Genomic DNA, 25,829 nt, shown 5'->3' with positions numbered 1-25,829 from the left:
GCGTCATAGAGGTCTGTAGTATAGACCCATAGGCGCTCTATATGAAGCACCATATTCTCCCATAGAAGCATTGTTACATGACGTGACCACTATGTGCCTCCGTATGAAACCAGAGATCCTCACAGAAACAGTTGTATGGTCCACACAAGTCCAAGAATGCCGTAGTACAGATCCAACAAACATTGTTTCGTGATATGGCTGTGTGCATGTCCCCAAGCTAATCAAGGGTCAGTGAAAGACATAAATGGAGATGAGACTAAAACTGTAAAGGTATATTCACACGACATAATATACGCAGCTGCCTTGCACTCACAAAAAAAGTGACTATTAGAACCAATGGTTCCTATAGAAACATTCAAATGATGGAATTTTAGGAATAAGAAAAATAAATAAAAACCGCACGTAAAAAGATTCAGCAACTGAAATTCCCTGCTGTGCGAAAATATAGGTCTTGGCTTATCTTTGGTGGGCAGAGTGCAGGAGTGTCCATGGATCCTATGGGATCTGGAAAAAAGGGAGGGGCATTAGCAGCGTCATAGAAGCACTGTGCCCCCGCGGGACATTTAAAAATGAAAACTTGCCATTTACAGGGAATTCGGGGCTGCTGCCACGATCTCTCTTCGGGGCTTCTGCCGTGATTTTTTCGTGAATTCCACACCCATGTGCACAAGCCCTCAGACCAGCACAGGGGCGTAACTATAGAGGGTGCAGGGGATGCAGTTGCACCCTGGCCCAGGAGCCTTAGGGGGCCATAAGGCCTCTCTTCTCCATATAGGGAGCCCAGTACTATGAATAAAGCATTATAGTTGGGGGCCCCGTTACAGGTTTTGCATTGGGGCCCAGAAGCTTCAAGTTACGCCTCTGTGCAGCATGGTTTAGGTATGGGTACGGGTACAGATACAGATAGAGGGGGGGGCCAGCTCACCTTTCGCATCAGGGCCCCTGAGCCTATAGTTACGCCCCTGTTAGCATCACACGAGCCTATGTGCATTTGCGCATGCATGAGCGTAGCATTTTTGTGTAACGAATATTGCTTTTTTTGCGCGCAATGGCATATTTTACTGTACTTTTTCCGCACACAGGGGCATTTTCATCTGCGCATGAGATAAAAAATTCACCAATTTAAATGGCTAATTAGTCTAATGAGCTCCAGATGTCTTCTTTTTTTTGTACCAATACGCAGTGTTTAACGCATCCCCTAGTGTATTTTGCTCACATTTGCGCATCCCCATAGTCTTCGATGGGGAATTTTGGTGCACAAGAAAATAAAGCATACTGCGATTCTTTTTGCATGACCAAAACATGCAAAAAAAAAATATGCACAAACGTGTACACAAATACACCCATGTGACACCAGCCTAACTTAAAAGATAAACCTGTTTACTAATTCCTAGCTTAATCTGAATTTTTAGATGTACCAGTTCCATTCCACCACCTATCTGTGACTATGACTACAGATACATTACTGCATCGAGGAGTATAACGGTGCTTACAGAACTAGTAAAGACTTGTAAGAGTGTCTTCAGTTATTGTTCCATCTCAATGCAGTGGTTATTAATATTCTTACTCATCCTGAAGACATATGGAATACCAAGGAGAGTATTTTCACTGACCCATATGTTGCTGAATGTTTTTTTGCAGCTGTAACAGACTCGAAGATTTGGGTCTTGGACAGACAGGTTTTCCAGACCATTATGATGAGTTCTGCACAGGCTCAGCATCAGGAATACTTCAGCTTTCTCCGCAGGTATTTTCTTACATTTTGTGTTCTAAAATAAGCCAAAAATTGCACTGAACTGTGAACTCAACCAAAATCCCGATACACGGAGGACACCCTGTTGTTTAAGATGTACCGTACGTTCACCGTTTCGGAACCTGCAAGAATCAGTTAAATTGCATTCCATTTCATAGTGTTATTATAATCTGCCTCTGACAGTAGGATTATCTCTGATATAATAGCATATCATACCCTGAATTTGTAATGTCCCCACGGTTGTCCTTGCTGCAGCGTACAGGCTGCTGCACAGACAAGGCTCATGAAGACAAGCCCTTTTTAAAATGAAGCTGGCTCGTCTGGCACAGCTTCTATCACTAATCAGCTATTATCCCTATGAGAAGCCGTTTCCAGGCATACATCGCAGCCAGTTAAAGGAACAGTCAATCGCTTAATATATGGGCACATCAGGTTCGCCACAGCGTCTCTGTTCTAGCACATAAAATGTAGGACTCACCGCTATGTTGTCCACATACCCTAATGGGCCTTAGACAAGGGTTGTCTCCCTGACAAAACTCCTTTGAAAGGCATTATATTAACCATTTTTATTGCTGTAGTGCATCTATGTGAAGCAACGTTTTACATGGTCTTGATTAACAATGTTCTATTATTTCCTTTACAACTGCTATGAAGATCTGTGTGCCTGCATGGTGACAGACCACAAACATAGTAACATAGTATTTAAGGCCAAAAAAAGACTTATGTCAATGTAGTTCAGCCTATTATTCCCCAGTGTTGATCCAGAGGAAGGCAAAAATAAACCCAATGAGGTAGAAGACAATTTAACCCAAGGGAAAAAATTTCCTTCCTAACTCCAATCTGGCAATCGGAATAATCCCAGGATCACCAACCCTTCTGAAGTAATCAGTAATATAACATGTAATATTGTAATACTTCAGAAAGGCACCCAGTCCCCTTTTATAGTCTTTCATCGAATTTGCCAGTACAACGTCTTCAGACAGAGAGTTCCATAGTCTCACTGCTCTTACAGTAAAGAATCCCCTTCTATGTCAGTGTAGAAACCTTCTTTCCTCTAGACATAGAGGGCACCTCTTTGTTAGTCACAGTCCTGGGTATAATAGATGATGGGAGAGATCTCTGTATTGTCACCTGATATATTTATACATAGTTATTAGAGTGTCGCCTTTTTACAGTCCTGGGTATAATAGATGATGGGAGAGATCTCTTTATTGTCCCCTGATATAGTTATACATAGTTATAAGGTTGCCCCTCAGCTGTCTTTTTTCTAAACCAAATAACCCCAGTTTTGGTGACCTCTCTGGGTATTCCATTATTATTCCATTAATTACTTTAGTTGCCCACCTTTGTACCCGCTCAAGCTCTGAAATGTCGTTCTTGAGTTCCAGTGACCGAAACTGTCCACAATATTCCATCTGTGGTCTGACCAGTGATTTGTAAAGAGGAAGAACAATGTTCTCGTCATGCTCTCCTAGAACTTTTTTGATGCACACTATTAGCCTTGGTAGCAGGTGCCTGACACTGGTTGCTCCAGTTAAGCTTACAGCTAACTAAAATCCCCAAGTCCTTTTCCATGTCACTGTTCCCCAGTGGTTTCCCATTTAGTGTGTAATGGTGACATTTATTTCCTCTGTTCATGTGCAGAACCTTACATTTACCAGCGTTAAACCTAATTTATCACTTTTCTGCCACCAACTTATCCATTTGCAACCTCGCTTTACATAGTTTTCTATAATTTGCAAATATTGCTGTTTTATTGTAGAATCCTTCTACCAGTTCATTAATAAATATATGAAAAAGAATAGGGCCCAGTACTGCCCCCTGTGGTACCACACTAGAAACAGTGATTCCTCCAATACTGCCCCTTGTGTTACCTCAGTAGTAATGGTACCCCCTTCAATACTGCCCTTTGTGGTACCCCACTTGTAATGGTGACCCAATCAAACTATGTATCATTAATAACCACCCTCTGCTTTCTATCACTGAGCCAGTTACTTACCCACTTAGGGCTTATTCCCATCCAAGCAGTTGCCCCCTTCCCTCCCCCTCACCGTCCCTGTGCCTCTCTCCTCCACTCTGGCATTTGCAATGGGAGGGGGCGGGACAGGGCAGAGCTAAGCTGTGCTCTGTCCCGCCCCCTCCCTTTGCTGGCTCTGGACAAGGGCAGGAGCTTAGCTCGGCCCCTATCCCACCCACTTCCATTGCAAACCGCTCGGAGGGGAGGAGAGAAGCAGAGAGTCGGGGAGGGGGAGGGAAGGGGGGGGGGACTGCTCAGATTGAAGCGTATATCAGTCAGCCATGAAAAAGCCGGCCGATATACGCTTGCTTAAATAAGCCCTTTACACACATTCTCACAGACCAAGCATTTCATTTTATAAAGCAACCTTTTATGCGGCACAGTATCAAATACTTTGGAAAAGTCCAGATACACAAGATCCAGTGACTCTCCCTGATCAAGTCTAGACCTTACCTCCTCGTAGAAGCGGATCAAGTTGGTTTGACAGAAGTGATCCCTCACAAACCCGTGCTGATACAGAGTTCTACGCCTATTTTCCTTGAGGTCCTCCATCCCTTAGAAACCCTTCGAACATTTTGCCCACAATAGAAGTCAGATTTACTGGCCTGTAGTTTCCAGGTTAACCTTTTGACTCCTTTTTTAATATTCACACCACATTGGCTATGTGCTAATCCAGTGGAACAGACCCCGTCACTATAGAGTCCTTAAATATAAGAAATGGTCTGTCTAACACATTACTTAATTCCCTTAGAACCCGAGGGTGTATGCCATCAGGACCCGAAGATTTGTCTATTGGAATTTTAAACTCTATGTAGTCAGATCTTCTAGGCATAATCTTTGTCATGTATCCCTATCTTCTTGCTAACTTACCAAATCAAAATTAGCCAAAAGTAAAGAGCAGTTACAAGGACATATACAGGATTGGACAAATATGTCTTATGCAGAACTGGACAAATAGGTCTTAGAAAGAAAAAAAAATGATTTTTAATCAAGCCAATTTCCAAAGTTGCTTTATTATATTAGATGCATTAGGATAAAGAAATACGTTCGTCTGAACCCGCCCTTATGCACTGAAATAGGTCAATGAACTGAATGGGCCAGCACAAATTCACAGTGAAACAATGGGTCCTTCTGCGCACAAAAAACAGCACAAATGGCTGAAAAACACAGGGAATTGGGATTTTCAGACAGCATAAACATGTAGCATATTTATGTGACCAAAAACCCCATCCACCCGTGTCAACCAGCCATTAAACTTTAACTTCTTATTTGCATTACAAATGTAGCTTCTGATATTGCTGTCCATTCATCTGGTAATGAATTCTTCTGCTTCCTTCCCTATCTGCAAACAGTCGCAGTTCATTATCTGTAAACTGTCAGATGACATATTAATCATGTCAAGGAAGCATGGGTCCTTCCATTATTAGTACACTAATGCAAATCTAAGGTTGAGGAATATTATTTGCATCCAACAACATGTCGATTACTTAAATGACCCCTACAGGCAAAGAGAATCATTCCCTAAACTCACTGCAGACTATTTCAAGGCACTCAACCAAAAAGGACGCGGAGCAGGGGAAGACTCCGAATAATGTTTATGTATCTGGGACAGAGGGATCGCTGCCTATTACAAGACATATAAGCCGGAGAGATGTACAGTAATGTCTTCTCTCACTGTCAGCAGTAGTGACTCTAAGGAAGTCATTAAGAAGTGTGGGCAACTTCCATTACCGGGATGGAGTAGGAGAAAAATCTTTATTAATAGAGACAAGAAGTGGCAAAAGTATTACAGAGCCGTCAAAGTAGATTTGAAATGCTTGTTTCGAGAATATAACTGTTTTTAATCATTCTTTTTTTTTTCCCCTCAGCGTTTCGCTATTAAAAGACTTACCCGAGGAAAAGCTTTCCAAGATAGTAGACTGCCTGGAAGTTGTACGTATTTCCTGACACTATGATTGAGCGTTATGTTGGTTTTCCTTTATACTGTATATAGAGAGAACATCTGCAGTGCGGTACTGGTGACCTGATGTATACCTTCCACTTTCATTTGTGTACAAGGACTAATAATATATACATTCAGATTCCACTTTTGACTTACTGAAATGAATTATTTTACTTATGTCAATGCTACATTCTGATATAGACAAATGTATCAGAATTAAGTCAGTAAAATCCTCTGGATCAACATTTGGGGGGGGGGGGGGTGACAGGCTGAACTATAGTACAAAAAGTAATACAAAAAAGTTTGGTACGGTGTTAGCCAGTAGAGCAAAATGTGATTGTTCTCAGTAAGGGAAACCAAGTAATCCTGTAGATAATGGTACCTTTTAATGGCTAACAAAAATACATGATGTTTATAGTGAGCTTTTGAACCTACTCAGGGTTCTTCTACAGACTTAAATGAGGAAGAAATACAAAACTACTTATTAATATACACACATACATATAAAAAGCACAGACATGGTGTGATTAATTTGCACTTAAAAAGTACTTCGCTGCTCATCCTGTTCTGGTATAAATAGCTCTTGTGAAAAAGGTTTGAGATGCAAGATATTAGAGGGGCATACATTAATATACAGTAATTGGAATTGTAAAAATGTGAATTAAGTGCCATACTTGTACGATGTACTGTGGACTATCCTACAAAAAGTAATTGAACACTTGAGCAAGAATCAAAAGTAGTTACTATTTCCATATGTTAATACTTAGTGGAGCTTCTTCGGTCCTAATGACTTCAGATACTGTCCATGGCATACTTTCCACATTTGATACTCTTCAGCTGGTATTTCCCTCCCTGCTAGTGAGCTGTGCTGTTTCCATAACCTTGGAGCTGCAGGAACAGAGCAGCTCGCTGTGTTACGTTGTTTCAGTAAATCCCAGTCACTTCTATGGGAGTTATGGAAACAGTAAACCACTTCTAGCCACCACATACAATAAGGTCATGGGCAACGGGGGCCACAACTCTAGATGCGTGCAGGTGACCTGCACCTAGCAGACTTTTATGGTATATCCTGTGGATATTGCATAAAAGTCGAGATGGGAATACCCTTTTAACCTCAAGTACGAAGAGATGAACTAGATCCCACGGTGGGAGATCAGGAAAGACTTTCTTTGGTAAAGCCTTTGCTGATCTCTCCAGAAGGGATTGACTTGTGTTCTTGGTATTAAATAATGCCACTCAAGCACGGAGCTGCAATACCCCTGTGTGCATGAACCTTCCTTATCTCAACTCTAAGCGTTCTCACAGTGCGCAAACAATCCAGCCCTGTAGTTAAGAGCATTACTGAAAAAAGAAAGCTTAACAGCAATGAATATGAACATGATTTAAAATTCAAAGATGCCATCTATCTAGAAATAAAACTTTTATATAAGTTCTATTTAACCTCCTACTTGATGATTTCAAAGTTGGGGAAGAGGGATAGAAAGGAAGAAAAGAGGGAGAAAGGACCAAGCAGTAAAACAGACCTTTCTTACCTCTGGTGCGCTTTGCACCCTATAGCAAACTATGGAATTGTATATATATTTTTAATGCTGAAAGGAACATTCCTAGAATTTTACACTATGTGCTGTAATAAATGAAGGACCTGCTGTTTAGATACTGCTGCAATTAGGTCCAAGTAATTCAGCATATTACTATGCTAGATGCTGATCTACAGTTATTTATCTCAGGAGTCTATAGACACAAGACGGTCCCTCACCAATCAGAGTCTATAGACACACAGCCTCACCAATCAGAGGCAGCTCTCACTTACCCATTCATGAATTCATGAATGGGTGAGTGAGTGCAGCCTCTGATTGGCTCAGCGCAGCGACCAATCAGGGGCAGCTCATTCAGCAGGCGGGGATTTTAAATCCCCGGCTGCTGAATACTACTCAGAGCAGTTCAGGAGAACTGCCGGCCGGCCGCGGCTGAACTCCGTCTGCCGGGACCAGGTGAGTATATATTTTTTTTGTGTTTTTACACATTTCTGGATGAATTTCCGGGAAGGGCTTATATTTTTAAGCCCTTCCCGAAAATTCATCGTAAGATCGCCCGCAGCCCATTGCTTTCAATGGAGCCGGCTGTATTGCCGGCTCCATTGAATTCAATGCGCTGGACAGCTCCGGCCCGTTTCTATTGAAACACGGCTAGGAGCAGTTTTTTCGGGTGATTTTTCGGCCCCGGTCACGCGATTTGCGGATGCGCATCCGTCATGCGATCCGCAAATCGCGGGAAAAAACGCCCGTGTGACTAAGGCCTTAGGCTAGACTCACATGTTGGTGTAGTGGATTCCACAGGTTTTGCGCGTGTTCTGTCTTGCTGAGTATTACATGCACATACACACCAAGTACATGGCAATTGGCATATACTTGCTGAATGCCACGTGCGTATTTCTGGCAGGCGACACGCTGTGAGATACGCTTGTGTGAGCCCACCTTTATGCAAATAAACACACAACATTTAGCTAAAACAAATTGATATCCAAGTTATAAGCACCATACAAATGGCCAGCAAATTCCAATATGCTTCAGTCGGTGGTTACAGCCTAGTGCTACATTACATATAATACTATATACGGTATATACAAGAATATAAGTACTGCACCATTTTCCATTATACAAATTTTAATCTATTCCTGCCACTGAAGAACAGTATATTTTCTCCTGCTAGCCACACCTAGGCACCGATGCCTAATGGGCGGTCCAACCCTGGCCAAGTATAGCCTTCATTTCGAACAAAGAACAAGTTATGTGTCACTGATGTTCAATAAACTGTGTAAGAAAATGTAGCTATATGCTAATCTCTTCAACAACTAAGCAAGCTGTAAATTGTCACATTTACTGTAACACAGGTATGGATGCTAATTTTGGTGGGCTTAAATGCACAAAGTAGTGTAGCAGTAGGCACCAATGGTGTAATTCTGACCTGTCAGAGATGATTAAAATATCTTAGAAAATGTTCCTCTGAGTGCTCAGATTATGATTAGTACCTGAGCTGCTTGCAATAATAGCCCTAATATTCCCTTATCAGCACTGGAGTATATTGCCCTTAGCTATTCATATTAGTAGGCAAAGTTCTACTAGAATGTACATTTTTAAAAAGAACATATCAGAAAATGACATATTATTTAAATCCATTTTTGTCATAAACATTTTGAGAGTATTTTTAGATGTTTTATGTAATTAGCCCTATGACAAAATATTGTTTTCACATTAGGCTCTAGAGAAGACACAATAGTCTGATATTTTCAGTTCTCTATAGCTCACGTGTCAGCTTTGCTGTATAGTTTGTGGCAGAGTCAGCAGAATCGTCTCATTATTATTAAAGCAAGAAAGAATTAAGGTGCCCAAACACATTAGGCTAAAGTTGATGAAAATGGACAATATTAACCAAAATGGTCATTAATCGGGGGAAACAAAGGATTGTTTCTACTGGGACTTGAACCCGGGAACCTTCTGTGCTCTAGGCAATGGCTCTCCCCAGTGAAGTATCCAACCCTTTTGGACAGCTCCTCTGCTGAACCTTGTCTCTGTTTCTGTCTTCCTGATTAGCTCTCTCCTGCTTCCTGATGAGATACCCTATATAAGCTGGCCTAGCACCTCCCATCCTTGCGTGATTATTGAGTCCCTAGCCTGTAATCAACAACCTCTTCTTCCTGCTCTTCCTTCTACAAATAGCTGCTTCTGTGTACCGACCTCTGGCTTCCTCCGACTCTGCTACCTGCCTGCCCCTTTGTACTGCAACCAAGACTACCCGTGTATTGACCTCTGGCTTCCCCTAACTCTGCTACCTGCCTGCTCCTTTGTACCAGAATAAAGACTACCTGTGGACTGACCTCTGGCTTCCCCTGACTCCGCTACCTGCCTGCTCCTTTGTACCACAGCAGAAATGACCTGTGTACCGACTTCTGGCTTCCCTGGACCAGCCCACACGAATCTCATTAAGAGGTTCTAAACCTCCACCTGACCATTACAGTTTCACGTACTAGCTTGAAAAAAGCCTAATATTGCCGAAACGTAGCTTGCTTACTTTTTATTTTGACCATGGATTAATAAAGCTTTTTACATCTTTTTTTATAAAAAAAAATCGATTTTCTGCTCATACTGCCACTATACTTAATTACACTCAAATGACCATTACAGTTTCAACTGACAGATGTAAGACTGTCATTGTTTGGAAGAAGTTGGGCACATTTTAATTTTTTGCCCAATAGTCAAATGAAATCTTATGCCCACAAACAATCTTTTTTTGACACAACCTTCCCAGAAAGATTTTTGGCCATGGCCTGCTGTCACCAAACACATATGGTCAGTTTGGAGAACTGTAAAAAACCAATATGGAATAAAATGTATATGCAATATGGAATAATATGCCGGGCTGCATATTGGAACAAACACTTAAGCTTTCATTCTTTAGTACATAGCACTTATTGAATGCTATGTAGTTTGGAAAGGAGAAGGCAGAAGCGGTTAAAAACTGCTTCTCCCTTCTCCTCTAGGTCCTCTACTGTGTCTGACAGCCGAAGACCCAACCTGATCCTGCTTGATTGCAGGAGCAGAGGCTTTAATCCTGCACCACACTTCTGCTATTGGTCAAAATAAAAGCCCAGGACCAAGCGCAGTATATTTAAGGAGTTAAGTCATGAACCTGTCCTGGCAAATCACTCCTATTCCACTAAGCCACACTTTAACGCATAAAACACAGAAAGGATCAAAACCACATAATACATTTGGTATAAAGCTTCATTCACATGAGCCTATATTGGCCCCGTTTTCATGGTCAGCCGATATATATGACCCATCTGATGCATTGATTTTAAATGCATCAGTTCAGATGGGCATTTTTCCGGTGCATAAAAATGCCTAGCCAGCAAAGATAGTGCATACGGTATGCATTCCGGATGGCCGTTTTTAAGCTGGCCAGAAAAGATAGTCCTATCGGAGCCTATGAGAGCTGCCAGAAAAGGGAGGAGGGAGGGAGTTTAGCAGCGTCTCTGCTAAACTCCCTCCCCCTTTCCTCTCCCTGTCCACCCCTTGCCGGCTGTCGGCAAGAGAGGGGGCGGGAGATTAGCACACTAGCTCCTGTCCATCCCACCCCCTCCCATTGCAAACAGCCAGCAAGGGGCAGAGAGAGGGAGGGAAGGGGGTGATGGTTTAGCAGAGCAAAACTCTCTCCCCCCTGCTTGATGGTATCCCGGGCTCGGTGTATACCCACAGGACCCGGGCCGTCTGAACGAGCGCATGAACGGGAGGTGCAGCCATGTGAAAGAGCCCTAAGGCAAATAGACCAGTTTTTTTGGCATAAATTGAGCCAGAATTCTGGAAATTTTAGTTCAGTAAATCTTCCACTTTATTTCTATTCTACAATCTTAAATCATATTAATGAAAATAAATTTAAATACGAGACATTCCCTTTAATTTCACAGTTGCACCGCATGCTGGGTTCTCCAAAGTTCCCTCAAAATGAGCATTATGAATCAAAGTAGTCTCTGTTCTCTCTGGGGTAGATGAAGACACCTATAAGCCTCAGGTGTCCCTAAGTCATTAGTCAATTAGATTATTTAACAAACTGTAGGAAGAAGTGTGATTAAAATTTCAGTGTTCATGGAGTGAAGATGTGAGGCTGTGCTGACATGGCATAATGTCAGCAAACTCCTCATTAAGAATAAAGAGCAATCACGATTTAGTAGCTGGTGAGAGCAGCGTTGCTTGACTAATTGTTTGTCCCTTACTGAGTAAATGAGTCATTCTCCATCAGAAACTTGTGCATAATCCAGTGAATGGGTTGCTGATCTGAATTTTTAGATAGTTGTTTCTTGTTTGCTTTGGGTTGGATTTTCATATGCATGCTCTCAAAATATAAATACACCATATTGTACAACAGTGGAGAAGAGTTCTAGTTCAAATAGATGTTTTATGCAAAGAAGACGTCTTTGTAAAATGCTGCTGTATACTGGAGTACCATACTAATTGAGTACATGTAGGTTTAATGGGAAAATCCCTAAGGACCCCATATTAGTCATATAAACATTGCTCACATGGTGGATCTCCTACATGGTCTTTCTTTCCTTCGCACCATACAACAGTCATATCATCTAATTACATGGCTACTTCCTTTAGAAGAACATGATGAGGTGGGAGAGGACTGAGCCACGTGTCCACCGCTAGTCGTGGCAGGAGCTCAGGAATAATAAAATAAGTAGAATTTTTAATAGAAGTTAAATAGAATTTTTTTTTATTCCTAGTAACATGGTAACTCAGTAATTGGCACTATTGCTTAGCAACACTAGGGTCCTGGACTCAAATTTGACTGAGGTGATTTCCAAAGTGACATATCCATTTTCCGAAGAAATTGAAGCAAGAGTGGTTATGTACTTTTCATAATGGCTACTATATCATTGGTAGAGGTGAGCAAAGTTTTGAATAGTTCAGTTTTGCCAGTTCAATAATTTTCGTTAAAAAGTTTGGTTCGGTCCAAATTAGTTCTAACTGGAAGTTCATAAAAACCCCCTAAAACTAGTATTGAACGATAAGAGCCCTGAAACAACAGTGAGGGTGATTCTTTAGTGGATGTGATTCAGTGGTTAGCACTGCTGCATTTCTAGGTTGAAATCTCACCAGAAAATACCTGCATGGACTTTGGAAAATTCTATGCAGATGTTTTCCTCAGTCAGATTTGAACCTAGGACTCCAATGCTGAAACGTAACAGTGCTAACCACTGAACCACCACACTTCTTTTTCCTTCTCCCAAGGAGAAGGAGAAGATACACAGAGAGAACATATAAACTCCATACAGATGTTGTCCTTGGTGAGATTTGAACCTAGGACTCCAGCAATGCAAGGCAACTGTGTTAACCACTGAGCCACCAAGTTTCTTCCTCATTCTACCTTCTTCCTCCTCCTGCTTCTTCTTCTAAATAAGGAGAAGGTAAAAAAAGAAGGAAAAGATAGTCTTCTCTTTCGTCATCTTTTTCTTCTTCTTCAATATGAGCAAGAGGAAGAAGGAGAAGGAAGAGTAAGAAAGAACAAGAAGCATGGTGGCTCAGTTGTTAGCACTGTTGCTTTGCAGTGCTAGAGTCCTAGATTCAAATCAGACCAAGGACAACATCTGCATGGAGTTTGTATGTTCTGGTGTCCTAGATTCAAATCTGACCAAGGACAACATCTGCATGGATTTTGTATGTTCTGGTGTCCTAGATTCAAATCTGACCAAGGACAACATCTGCATTAAGTTTGTATGTTCTCTTGTGTCTCTTCTTCTCCAGAAAAGGAAAAAGAAGTTTGGTGGCCTAGATGTTAGCTCTGTTGCCTTGAAGTGCTAGAGTCCTAGGATGAAATCTGACTGAAGGCAACATCTGCATGGAGTTTTTCAAAGCTAGGACCCTAGCACTGCAAGACAGCAGTGCTAACCACTGGGCCACATTTATTGAAGGACCACCACCAGGTCTCTTAGACAGTATTCAGCACTAGTTTTAGGAGTTTTTTTTTTTATTTATTAAAAAATTATCAGAAACGACCTGCCTGAGGTTTGGGTTAATGCTAATCTGAACTTTTAGTAAATTTGGGTTCACCTGATTCGGTTTTCTCATTTCTAATCATTAGAAACATGTTATAGTCAATATCACTCAAATACCTATTAAACATTGCAGATCATGTTTTATTCCAAAGTGTCTAAACACTAAATCCTGTTTTAGGAAAAATGGCATTTGTTGGATTTAAGTCGCTTTGGAAATCACTTTTTCAGTTAGCTTTCTATGCAGTTGGTCTTTGTGTTTTTGTCTGAGGTATGGAAATTGGACTGCCAGCCCCACTGGGACAAAATCTGATGTGCATTATAACAAAATTGAGGAAATTGGCTCACTCTGACATATTGAGCATTAAGATAAATGCATCTACACTGAACGGTCGCTGCATTAGGAACACCTACTCAGTAATGGTTTGGTCCACCTTTTTGGGTAATCACAACTTTCAGACATCGGGGAATATATTCCACAAGGGGGAGAACTTCTTCCGTACTAAACTTGATCCATGCCTGCTGCAACAGTTCCATCAGTTGGTGCACATTTTGCGGATAAGTGGCAGCAGACCTCACGGCCTTTTCCAGCTTATCCCAAAAATGTTCAATGGGGTCACTGTGCAGTGAGTTTAGGAGGCCATGGCAATCTGGACAATTCTTTGTCATGTTCCTCTAACTACTTCCTAGTTATCTGAGCTCGAGGGTATGAAGAGTTGCCCTGTTGAAAAAAAGCATTATGACCAGGCACTATGCATAGGCACCTCCGTGAAGTAAGTGTTAATATATTTATTTAAACACTGCTTACCCATAATCCTATAATCTGCCAGAGCGCTGAGAAAATTTTTCCTTTTCTTTGTGTTTTCTATTCTTTCTCCATCATACTGTGATTGGAGCATTCTCAAGACCGCTCTCCTACTAACCACAGGATATCGATTTGATTGGCGATTTTTTTCTGCAGTATCAAGCGGATCTATACCATCTGTCATGTTGATATCCTTTTGATACACACGGTTCATTTCCCCTTTCCATCCATTTACGTTGAGCCACCCTACAGGTTGATTACTCGGAGCGCTACCTGTCATATTTATCTCTGTACTTTAAAGATGTTTTCCAGGATTATACTATTGGTGACTGGACCTCAGGCTAGGTAATCAATATCTGATCTATGGAGGTCCAACAACTAGGACCCCCATTAATCAGCTGCTTGATGGAGTCACCAGAAATAGCTCAGCTCTGTAAACTGTGAAGCGACCTGGAATGGTGGTTCAAGTTCTCGATAATGTAGATGTTCTAGCAATCAGATTTTCAAAGTCTGTTAAATTTAATATCTATAATACATTATTTTTTGGAAAATAAGTGAGAAAATGTGTGAGAACCGCAATCAGCATAATTATATGAGCTGATTGCTGGAGGTGCTTGGAACCAAGTGTACTATCATGAGGCTGCTGTCAAGATCTATACGGTTGGACAGTCTAGGGCAAAAGGTCTTGGATATAATCATAATACAGGAAGCAGAACTTTTGTTTCCCTGATTATTACTCACACATTATTCTTGATTGCATTCCTCTGAATCAAACCTTATCATTTTCATTCTACAGGACTTCTATGACAAAGGGGATTATATCATCAGAGAAGGCGAAGAGGGCAACACGTTCTTCATAATTGCCAAGGGAAAGGTAAAAATTAATCCTAGTGAGACAAAATGTTTAATGTGGTATGCTTAGCTAGTATATTAATTCAAAGACAGTTTTCTATGTTAACCCCTGTGTGTCATTCTGTTAAAACAGATGTGTAACTTGAAGTGATCAGGCCCCAAATGCAAAATCTGTTACAGGACACCTTCCTCCCCCTTACCATGTGCCATTTATACTGAGCAAACCTACAAACATGGATCTCTAATACCGTTAGCACTGTATAAAGTTTGCTGAATTGGCGCAATTATCCAAGACATCAACCTGGTAGAACCGTTTACAAGGTGTTGGGAGTGGTCTATTGATGGCATGGCCAACCTACAACGGAAAAGGCAATAAGAAACAAGAAAGAGAGGGGAAGAAAACGAGAGAGAAAGAGTAGGTTGGAGAAAACAAGACAGAGAGAGAGAGGCAGAAAACAAGAGAGAGAGGGAGGAAATGAGACAAAAAGGGAGTGAGGGAAAAAACGAGAGAGAGAGAAGGAGAAAATGAGAGAGACAAAGAGGAAGAAAGGGAGAAACGAGAGAAAAATGGGGAGGGAACACAAAAAACAGGGAGTGAGAATGAGAGAGAACAAAAGGCGGTACAGTCAAGTTGCACCAAAGCATTATTGTCATGGCCATCGTGGGCTATAGAAGATTTTTACCATGTTTAACTACAGCTGCCAGTGTGATTTTTACATGCCGAGAGGTTTAGCACATCAAGCCAGAATGCAGTAGACCTTACATGAGAAGCAATACTGACATGACACACTCAAAGAAAGAATACACAGTGACACTAAGTGACTCACAGCTGATGTCCTCTGGACTCCTTCGTGTTCTGCTCTAAGCTTTCAGGACTTTGAAGCAGGCGGTGGTGTTGTGGATGGTAAGGGTGTAACAGACGAAGGTGGCACATAATAAAAATTTAAATTTACTTAAAGTTGGTAGTTAGTTTGACCACTCCATAGGAGGGTGATGATTACTTCAGCGTTACATTGAATGACTAGCAGTATGTGATTCGTAGTATTTAACTCTTGGCAGCAGCAAGTCACATTCACAGACATAATGGCCATCTCATCGAAATACCTGTACCCTGACCAGATTTGCCCCTTGGGGGTTGAATCTTTACATTAGGCTCGCTTAACCTCATTGACAACCACAAATTACCTCAAAGTCCTTTCTGCTATAACACTTCTTCTTAAACTATACTGGTCAGGTGACCTGCTGTGCCATAACATCCCATATAGACATATTACTGCAAACTCAATAGTACCTAAACTTTATGTGCAACACATAACACTAACAAACCCATAACCCCCTTGAACTACTGCAGGCCTGTGAAGTTTTCAAACACAGTGTTTAATGGTGTGCCCACCAATTCATGGGGGCCCACTTACTACACAATGATGAGAGATTCACCTCAACCGCCCTTAGTCCTCTGTATCGCTGCTCCTTATATCATGTTACCCTTTTGCTGAAACCGTCACTTACAGGACCAGTCACTCCAAAGGCTGCAAGCAATAATCTCAGAGGTCGTTGTCTGTATCCTCTCTGCTCAAATCGGGGAGCACTGGTACAAAATTCCTCCGACCACAATTTCTCGTAGTCCTGAGATATCCCCATTAACTGTGGACGTTTTTGATGCTGCTCTCTGGCTTTGCCTCTGAGCTCTCCATTCAAGCTCAACATAGGGACTCTGGCTTCCAACGGCCTCTGCCACTTTCAGTGTTGCACAATGTTTGTCCCATTCTCCCAGTCCTGGGGACTTCTCCTGTGCCAAACTGTATACACATGCTGCTGGCACCTTGAGCTGCATCCGCTGCACTCTTAGCTGATAGTGCAGCTCTAATTCCTTATATAACAAAGATGGCCACTGGTAACTCTTATGAGAGGGGCGGAGCTTGGCACCTGCGAATTAATGTTCTCCATGTGGACACCGATCACGGATTCCGTAATTGAAATCAACCCATGTGAGTTCAGCCTAAAGATAGCAACAAGGGGTCTGGGATTAAAGGGACACTGTAGGAAAAGCTGATGATATACCTAGTGAATCACATAAGGGAATGGTGCATGGTACAGGGATTTTGTTTTGGGGCTTTTTGTATCCCTTTTAGAGTATGTTCCCATTGGACGGAAATGCTGCAAAATTTCCACAGCAGAAAGTAACATGGAAAATTCAGAGGCAATTTTGAGTCAAAATCTGCATCATCAGTATAGATTTTGACTCCAAATCAGCTGATTTCAGAGGATATGGGGCTCCTCCTCACCTTGAAGTCTTCGCACTGTTAGTGCCCCCAGCACCCGGCGGGCTTGTAGTGAGTGCCACACCATTGGTCAACTGAAAGCCAACTGATTTCAAGACAAAATCTGCACTCATGGAGCAGATAGTAACTCTGTTTTGGATGCAGAAATTCTGCCGCATTTCCTTCCTATGGAAACGTACCTGTTATGTCTGCAACGTACGTGCTGGACCAGCAACTGCAGACATGCACAATAATTGCTCACAGTGCGGCAGCCAAAAGAAACTGTCAAATAATAAATGGGAAGTCTTTACCTAAACACATAACGAACAAGGCCCCTGCCTGACATGGCAGACTGATTGCATTGATAGTTGCATGCGTTCCTCCCCATCTGTAGGCAGGAAAGCGGAAATATGAGAAAGCTCCTTATGTCTTCCCCTAATCCGTCTTCATACCCTAATGGCTAAAGACATTTCTGCATCAAGGCTTTGAGGCATGGGATACCCCACCAAAATGTCCTTAATCTTATCCGCTATGCCGCAATAAAACTGACGTTGCAATACAGGGTCGTTCCAATTAGTCTCAGTCAACCAGCAGTGAAATTGAGCGCAAAACTCCCCAATAGGAGAATCCCCCTTACGTAAGCTTCTCCTCTACCAGTGAGACCCTATTAGGGTCATCATAAATTAACCCTAAGGCCTCAAAAAACTGATCCACAGAGTGCAAAGCTTCAGAAGAGGGGAACAAGGAAAAAGCACCCTGCAACCTGGAAATAATGATTCTCACCCTCTGGAGCTCGTCACCTGAGGACTGGGTGCGTAGGCTGAAATAAGGTTTGCAGGACACTTTGAAACAAAAATTTTTTAACCTATCTCCAGAAAAACGATCTGGAAGATCGATCTCAGTCCCCTTAGTATAAGCCTCCAAGACAGGTTGCTGCTGTTTGATCTCAGCAACCTTCAATGCCAGCGCCCTCAGCTGACTAGATAACACCTCAATGGGATTCATCTTAACAAAGGTACACAATATCCCACTGAGTAAGTACGGCTGTAAATTCTGTTACGTCTGCAAAGGACGTGCTGGACCAGCAACTGCATGCATGCACAATAATTGCTCACAGTGCGGCAGCCAAAAGAAACTGACAAATAATAAATGGGAAGTCTTTCCCTAAACACGTAACGAAGGAGGGAGAGGGCCATGCCTGACACGGCTGACTGATCGCGTCGATAGATGCGGGCCTGCACTCGTTCCTGGGACCTAAGTAACCCTACTTGGCCAAACTGATAAGGGACAAAACAAAATAAAACACAGCACTAAGCTTTACTAGAATAAGCCGCAGCACACAGAGCTGTCCAGAGTAAGGAACAGTGGTCACCACGCTGACCATGGGAACCACTAATTCCCAGCTCAGACAACGAGCAAAAGACAGTTTACAGCACTTTAGCTTCCTATCCATCCCAGCTAAATATCCAGCTAATCATCCACAGATGTAAGCACATTGCATCACACCTACTAAGCTAGAAGGTGCAGAACCATGTCTAAAACCCGCACCGGACTCCGTCAACCCGGCAGCGATCCCAGCACTGCTGCAACAGTATCCTTAAGGAGTAATGTGGGGCATCCTTCCTTCTTTTCAAAGTGCTTTCCTACCTCTTTCTCATACAAAAGGCCAGCGCACGCTGCTTATTGGTAGAAACACTAGATGCCATTAGAAAATGAAATGCATCATACACGGGCCGATGAGAAATCATTAAAAAATGGCCTACTGTGTCAGGTTTTTTGTTCTACCTTCTACGTAGTACAGATGACAGCAGAGAGGAGGACAACAAATAAAATGCCAATATTGCAGTTTCTAGTTACATTGGAATCGGTAGTTTCAGTACAGAAGCAACAGAATGTCATCTGTTAGAGCTGCTACATGTTTGCTAACATACTGCTCCGGCTGTGCTAATCATTGCGATGGATGAGATAGCAATCTCCTATTTTCCTGCAGACCCATTTGTTGGCAGTGATTGGAATTAGAACTGCTCATATTGAAACGTAGCCCCTTCTGGTGTTGATACAAATTAAATGTGGTTGGCTCTCACTTTTGCCAGTGATAAGCCAGTTCCTCATTTAAGTAATTAAGAGTCTGGTTTCATTTGAGGAGGTTTTCTACATGAAAATAAAAGATCCAAATAGGCATGAACAGACCTGCAAGTACGGAGTCTGGGGATTCCTTGTAAACAATATGTTGTAGGCTCATCTGGCAACTGCTCCTTTCTCATACAAGCTGATTTTCCCAATAATGAAATATAAAATCAGCTCATTAAAAAACAAAAACAGCTGTACAAACAGAGGGCAGAAACAACTGAAACAACCTTTTATGCAATTAATGCTTCCACCTGCACTTCCAAACAATGTGGGGTTCGGAGAGTGCAACTGTCTAATCGGCAGAGACCTTCTCATAGGTTCATTATGAGGCAACAGGCCAAAAGATTACAAGTCTTGAACCTCAACTATTGCAACCACAAGGAGAGAATACAAATAAACTAAAGGCTGGTGTTTACCATTTTACTGATTTCATGGTTTCTTTAATCTAGGTGTGTGTGACGCAAGCAGTGGAAGGGTCTCAGGAACCACAAGAAATCAAAACCTTAGGAGTTGGTGACTACTTTGGAGAAAAAGCTCTAATTAGGTACCCTTCAGATTTTTATTGTCGGTATATTCTTATGCAAAGGGCAATTTCACTTCAAACATATTTCATCATGGCCATACAAGTTCAGAACCATGATGCTTGACAATTTCAATTCGGAGCAAGTATTTTTGTGGGAGAAAAGGGTGATTAGTGATTACAACCACTTTGGTTGCTTCATATTGGTAGAGCCAAAGGCATAACTTGAAGTTCTTAAACTTCAATGCAAAAGCTGTAAATTGCCCTCCAATTACCATGTGGCACTGATATTTCTGATGTCTTCTCATGTGGCAGAGGGGTCTTTGGGCTCTTTTGGACACTAGGGTCTGGATGTGACTGGTACCCCTGGGGAAACTGTTAGCTCTACATCTGCTACCTCTGGGGTCTAAAAGTGATAGCTCTACAAACATGCCTTTCATACCCTTGTGATTAACATTCACCCTTCTGCCCTTAAGTTTGCAAGTATAAATCTTGGCTGTCTGGGACTCAGCGAGCACCACACCAGGTGGTTTAACATCTGCGCTCGGGTTCTGCTTCCCTGCTCTGTTCAGGGAGCAGGATAGGGGAATCCGAACTGTTCCGTCTCTGGATGCCTGCCTTCCACCTAGCTACCTGGCTTTTGAACAGAAGAAAAAGCGCAGCATGCAGCACTTTTTCTTCTGGTATTTTCAGACTGATCTGCAGTGGAACCTCGTCGAAAGTTTCGAAGCAAATGTGAAGCCGGCCTAATAATAATAAGTATTCTTTCAGGAAGCTACAGAGAACAAGAGATGATTAATACAAAAAGAGCAGAGTTTAATTCTATACTGTTTGTAAAAGTTGATTTTTTTTGTCTTTTTGTCTTTTTTTAAGCAATCCTTAGTAAAATAGGCCGATTGTGATGTGAACGGACTTCGTTTTATATTTTGTCAATAGTCATGAAAAGAGACTGGTTAGAGATTAGTATAGATTGGGATTGCATATTTTGGGCATATTGGGGTAATTTTGGAAGAAGTCTTTCAAAATCAGAATGTTGAATTATTTTTAAGACTAGCTACTACTACTACTAACTTTGTCTATGGTGGGAGTAATCTAGGCATACTCAGAGTTTAAAGTGGGTTTTTCAAAAAGAGATCCCATTAAACCTGCCATTCCCCAACCAGGGGTAATTTGGGTATAGTCAAACATTTGCCTGCCATTTGTGCCCCAAGTAATTATCAAAAATAAAACTGTGATATAAACATCTAGAAGGCCCTGTTGCCGAAACAGAATATACATTTTCAGAAGTCATAATTTGGTAACACCCCTCCACAAACCAATCATACCATATACTACTAAATGATGTGAGCTGGTCAGCATCCAGCACTGAATGACAGGGCACATGCACCAGCACCCCTGTTAAATGGGCCGGACTGATGTCATGGCTTCATCCCAGGCCTGCCTCCTCTGTGTCGCAGCCAGCAAGCCATAACTTTAATATTGATTTACAAAGCAGAAATTTCTATGAGTCTGCTTGCAAACTAACCATATTAGGAGATCAATATTTCTCCACATCTGCATGCTTGATTTGGCTTGTCTATCTACAGTATGTAGAATTCCATGTATAAGTTGCCATAGACTGAACTGGGGTACTCAAATCCAGACAAAAACTGGAAATGACATCCTGGAGTTTAGGATGTGTCTACCAGGCCTTGTAGGATTAACGTAAGAAATCTTGAATTTAGTGTACACACAACTACTACTACAGCCGGAATTCAGAAGTTTTGTGAGGTGGGAAAAATTCTTCTTCAGATTAGTTGAATGAGACTTTGGTTTGAATCATATAGTATGAACAACACTATGCTGCTCTGTTTAGGCTTTAAACACAAGAACCATTGCTCTATATATCAATACATTTTAATGGCTTTTATTAACAATAACCAAATGAGTAATTTACATACCGTAATAGTACTTTGGTGGTTCATATGTTTTCCTATCCTTATTTCATCTTCTTTCTTCCTGACCTTTTTCCAAAAGCAGGGTAGGATTCAAATTTTGTAGGGATCACCATCCAACCTCGCAACCACATATACAAGTGGCCAAGCATGCCGTAAATCTAAGGGAGTAGTCCACTCTTATACAGCGGTATTTTGCATCAGTTGTTGTAAACTAAACAAGAAGTTTACTTTAATTTTCCCTTTTTATGCTCCACAAAATAATGAACTAAATACTGCTATTTTAAAGTAATCTTCTGAAGACAACAGAGCCATCGACTCGCATAAAGCACAGCTGCAATCCAGATCCGGTGAAAAAAATCGGAAGTGGACACTTCCCTTTACTAGCACTTTGACCACTTGTTCTAGGGGTTGAACTGCCATAATCAGTTATAATCAGAGATGAGCGAGCACGCTCGGAAAAGGCAGATACTAGAGCGAGTATCGTTATTCTCAAGTAACTGCATACTCGTCCGAGCATACACGGGGGGGGGGGGGAGCGGGGGGGGAGAGAGAGAGATCTATAATGTATCCAAGTAACATGTTACAAGTTATGTTCATGGGCGCAGAGTGCTAAGGCAGCAGGAATGCAGTCTTAAACCCTCGTTCAGGTCCTGAAGATTGTGAGTTCAATCCCCCCAATGGTTCAGGTAGCTGGCTCAAGGTTGGCTCATCCTTCCGATGTCAGTAAAATGAATACCCAGCTTGGTGGGGGGTAAGAAATAAATTACCTGAAAGCGTTGCGGAATAAGTTGGCGCTATACAAATAACGAGATTTATTTATTTCCTACTTGCTGCATAGTTTGCATAGTAAATTACTGAGATTAATAATGTTGCAAGAGAAAAAGTACAATAGTTGCTTCTCAATAAGTCAAAAAAAGACAAATTGCTAGTGTGATATCAAATCACTTGTATAAGAAATAATTCAATAATGTGAAATCTGTCACGTATCCTGTGCTATGTAGTTAGACCTGTCACCACAGTGAGGCTGATGTTTCTGACTCATGTTCTCTCCACTGTGTTCTTCTCCTCTGATCATTAATCAGATGACTGAAACAATGACACAAGAGGCGCAAAACAATGCTAATGAAATGTCCAATGCCTGATTCCTTATTCTGTCCTTCTTTTTAAGTGAGGATGTTCGTTCTGCCAACATCATAGCTGAAGAGGATGACACACAGTGCCTTGTCGTTGACAGAGAGTAAGTGTTTCTCTGGAGATTACCGTCTTCTATTTGCATGGTTTGCAGCTTGAGTACCATTTAAAAAATTAATCCAAACAAAAGAAGAGCAGGCGGAATTCACCAAACGCATTCTGACTGCGGTTCCCAGTGATAAACAATGGTGCTCAGCCACAGTAGTAGAGTTCTTCAAATATGCACATTGTAGAATGAATAGGCGGCACTCACTGAGGTGAAATCTATAGCAGTTCTTTATGTCGTATCTTGGTATAAAGAAGTGCAGGAATAAGATTGAGGACGCGGTGCACATAGACGACAGCTGTTTCACATTAGATCACACTTTCCCTAGCCTTCAGTTGTGTGCACCGCGTCCTCGAGTTTAATCCTGCTTTTTATAGTACCAAGATACAAAATAAAGAACTGCTATAGTGTTAGTGCTGCCTATTCATTCTACATTGTGGACCATTTAAAAAGTACTTCTTGCACACATGGTGGAATGCAAAGACTTAACAAGCAAGTAAGACAACACTGCTGCTCATTGTATCAAGCAGTCCTCTTTCCTTACTTAAAGGGAATCTGTCATCTACTTTTAGCCCTATGAGCTAAGCATTATGGGCTAAAAGTAGGTGACCTGCTGAGTCCAGGAATGTAAGAGTTATACTTACCTCCTTCAGTGTCAGTGCTGTAAGTCACCGTTCAATGCATGACCAGACTCAGTGTCACGTATTTTGGCCATGTAATGCGAGCAGAATCGCTAGAAAAATCTATAATGCTTGAACGGATCAGTGGCAAAAGAAGACCTGGCCGCCAAAGGACATGATGGTGGATACTGTCAGAGCTGATACTGGCATGGATATCACACAACTGAAAGAGGCAGTGCAAAACCGAAAAACATGGAGGGAGCCTTTAGGGTCGCCGCGGGTCGTGAACGACTAAACGGCTAACAACAACATTGCTAAGTAGTCCACTTGTACTAATTTTATAATGGAAGGACTACGGAGCAGTTCTATTCAACGTACTGAACAGTGGCTTCCAGCACTGACACTAGCGGAACAATGGGGAAGGTAAGTATAACACTTACATACTCAGACTCAGCGGGTCACCTACTTTAAGTCCATAAGCTTAGCTCATAAAGGTAAAAGTAAATGGCAGATGTCCTTTAATGGCATTGTTGGAAATTAGAAAAATGCACTCGCTTTTTTTTCCCCAGAAACAGCGCCACTTTTGTCCATGGGATGCATCTGGTATTGCAGCTTAGCCTTACTGACTTGAAAGTGATTGAGCTTACTAGACACAGCCCATTTTTCCAAGTAGAGAGATTCGCTCTGTACTTCAAAAAACGCTGATGCTTATTTCTAATCTGTGATGTTTTCACATTGTGTAACTAATTCTAACATCAGGCCAGTTGTAACTCTTTACCCCTTTTTATTACAATTGACTATTTCCATTTTTTCTATTAGCTAAAGCAGTCCAATGTTAAACATAAATGAACAGAAATGTACAAACTCTTGTTTAGACCGTGTGGTCAAGAACTGCACTGCACTCTTTGGTTCCTTCCGCTCATACCCTTCTGTGTGTGGACTTTACATCTGTAAATTTGACAGAGCATTCTAACTAATATGCCGGTGATGTAAATTTCCCAATTTCTTAGAATGATGTGTCGAACTTTAAAAAACTGAAAACTCTGAGTATTTCCAAATGGGTTAAGCACTCTATAGGGCCCATTCATTGTGGAAATCAGTAGTGTTCACAGATCCTCAATCTGATCTTCTCAGGGTTTGATTTTGTATACATTTATTATGAGAATGTACATTATAATCAATATTAATTTAATATCTTTTATGCAAATTCGTTTTCTAAATTTGGAACTGTACCCTCTGAAAGAGATTTTCCTCTGGATAAGCCATGTACAATAATTCAATCACAGTAACTTAAAAGATACTGAGCTAAATGTTGTACAAGAGATAGCCACTGCATGAATGAGCTGTTGTGCCTGGGTAAACAATGACTTGGTGCCTTTATTCTGGTTATCTACCAGGGTTGGAACCCCCAGAGGTGTAGCTAGGTTTTTCTGCACACGGGGCAAAGATTCATTTTTTTTACCCAGCAGCTGATGCGACATTCAATGTGCAGAGCTGTAACTGCATGCTGGGAAGGGCATTTGTTGAGGCAACTATCTTATACCCAGCAAGTATTGTCCATGGGTACTATTCCAATTATTAGGACCTATGCACAATACTTACTGGGCTTTACCCTTATTCACATGGGCTATAAAATCGCATGACTTTGTAGCACTACAAAAACGCATGTGTGTGAAGCCCATGGTTTCCAATGGGTTGTTTCAGGCTACAAAACATCGTTCATGTAAAAGCTATGACTCTCCATATTAAATGTCAAATTGGGCAAAAGAGTACAAACTTGCTGAGGAGGGATTAGCTGCAGAATCGAACAGGCAGAGCCGAGGTGACCTGACGTCCTTTCACTGCTCTGGGATTCAACTGGAAAAGAAGCAGCTGCCCTGGAGAATGGAGTCACAGTATTTTACAGCCCCATGTAAATAATGTCATTCTCTTCCACTCCTTTCAGCAACCTCCAACACAGTCCCATGTAAACCTCGCTCCCTCCAGCCCTCAGAACACAGTCCCATGTACACATCACTCCCTCCAACCCCCACAACACAGTCCCGTGTAGTCACCACCACCTTGAGGCTCTATTCTCTTCTACTCACGTGTAGAGCAGCTCTCTGCTGCTTCCTGCTGTGTACACACTCAAATAGGCTCCTCTGAGCTCACACCCCAGCAGCAGCAGAAGCCCAGCCCCTGAGGTGCAGCGCTGAAAAGCTGA

The 25,829-nt window shown here is 41.8% G+C and overlaps 1 protein-coding gene across 1 annotated transcript in view; it reads left to right on the top strand.

Annotated features, from left to right (window-relative positions):
* The window catches only part of LOC136625914 (cGMP-dependent protein kinase 2-like), a 214,899-nt gene that overhangs the window by 95,186 nt on the left and 93,884 nt on the right, over window positions 1-25,829 (top strand). Inside the window, exons 5-9 of the mRNA XM_066600510.1 lie at window positions 1,642-1,747; window positions 5,639-5,702; window positions 14,866-14,943; window positions 19,762-19,856; window positions 22,938-23,006. Of these exons, the coding sequence (XP_066456607.1) occupies window positions 1,642-1,747; window positions 5,639-5,702; window positions 14,866-14,943; window positions 19,762-19,856; window positions 22,938-23,006 (412 nt within the window). The remainder of the gene's footprint in view (window positions 1-1,641; window positions 1,748-5,638; window positions 5,703-14,865; window positions 14,944-19,761; window positions 19,857-22,937; window positions 23,007-25,829) is intronic.

The sequence above is a fragment of the Eleutherodactylus coqui genome, chromosome 4, assembly GCF_035609145.1.
Source record: "Eleutherodactylus coqui strain aEleCoq1 chromosome 4, aEleCoq1.hap1, whole genome shotgun sequence".
Lineage (NCBI taxonomy): Eukaryota > Metazoa > Chordata > Amphibia > Anura > Eleutherodactylidae > Eleutherodactylus > Eleutherodactylus coqui.
This window is presented reverse-complemented; position numbering and strand designations above follow the sequence as displayed.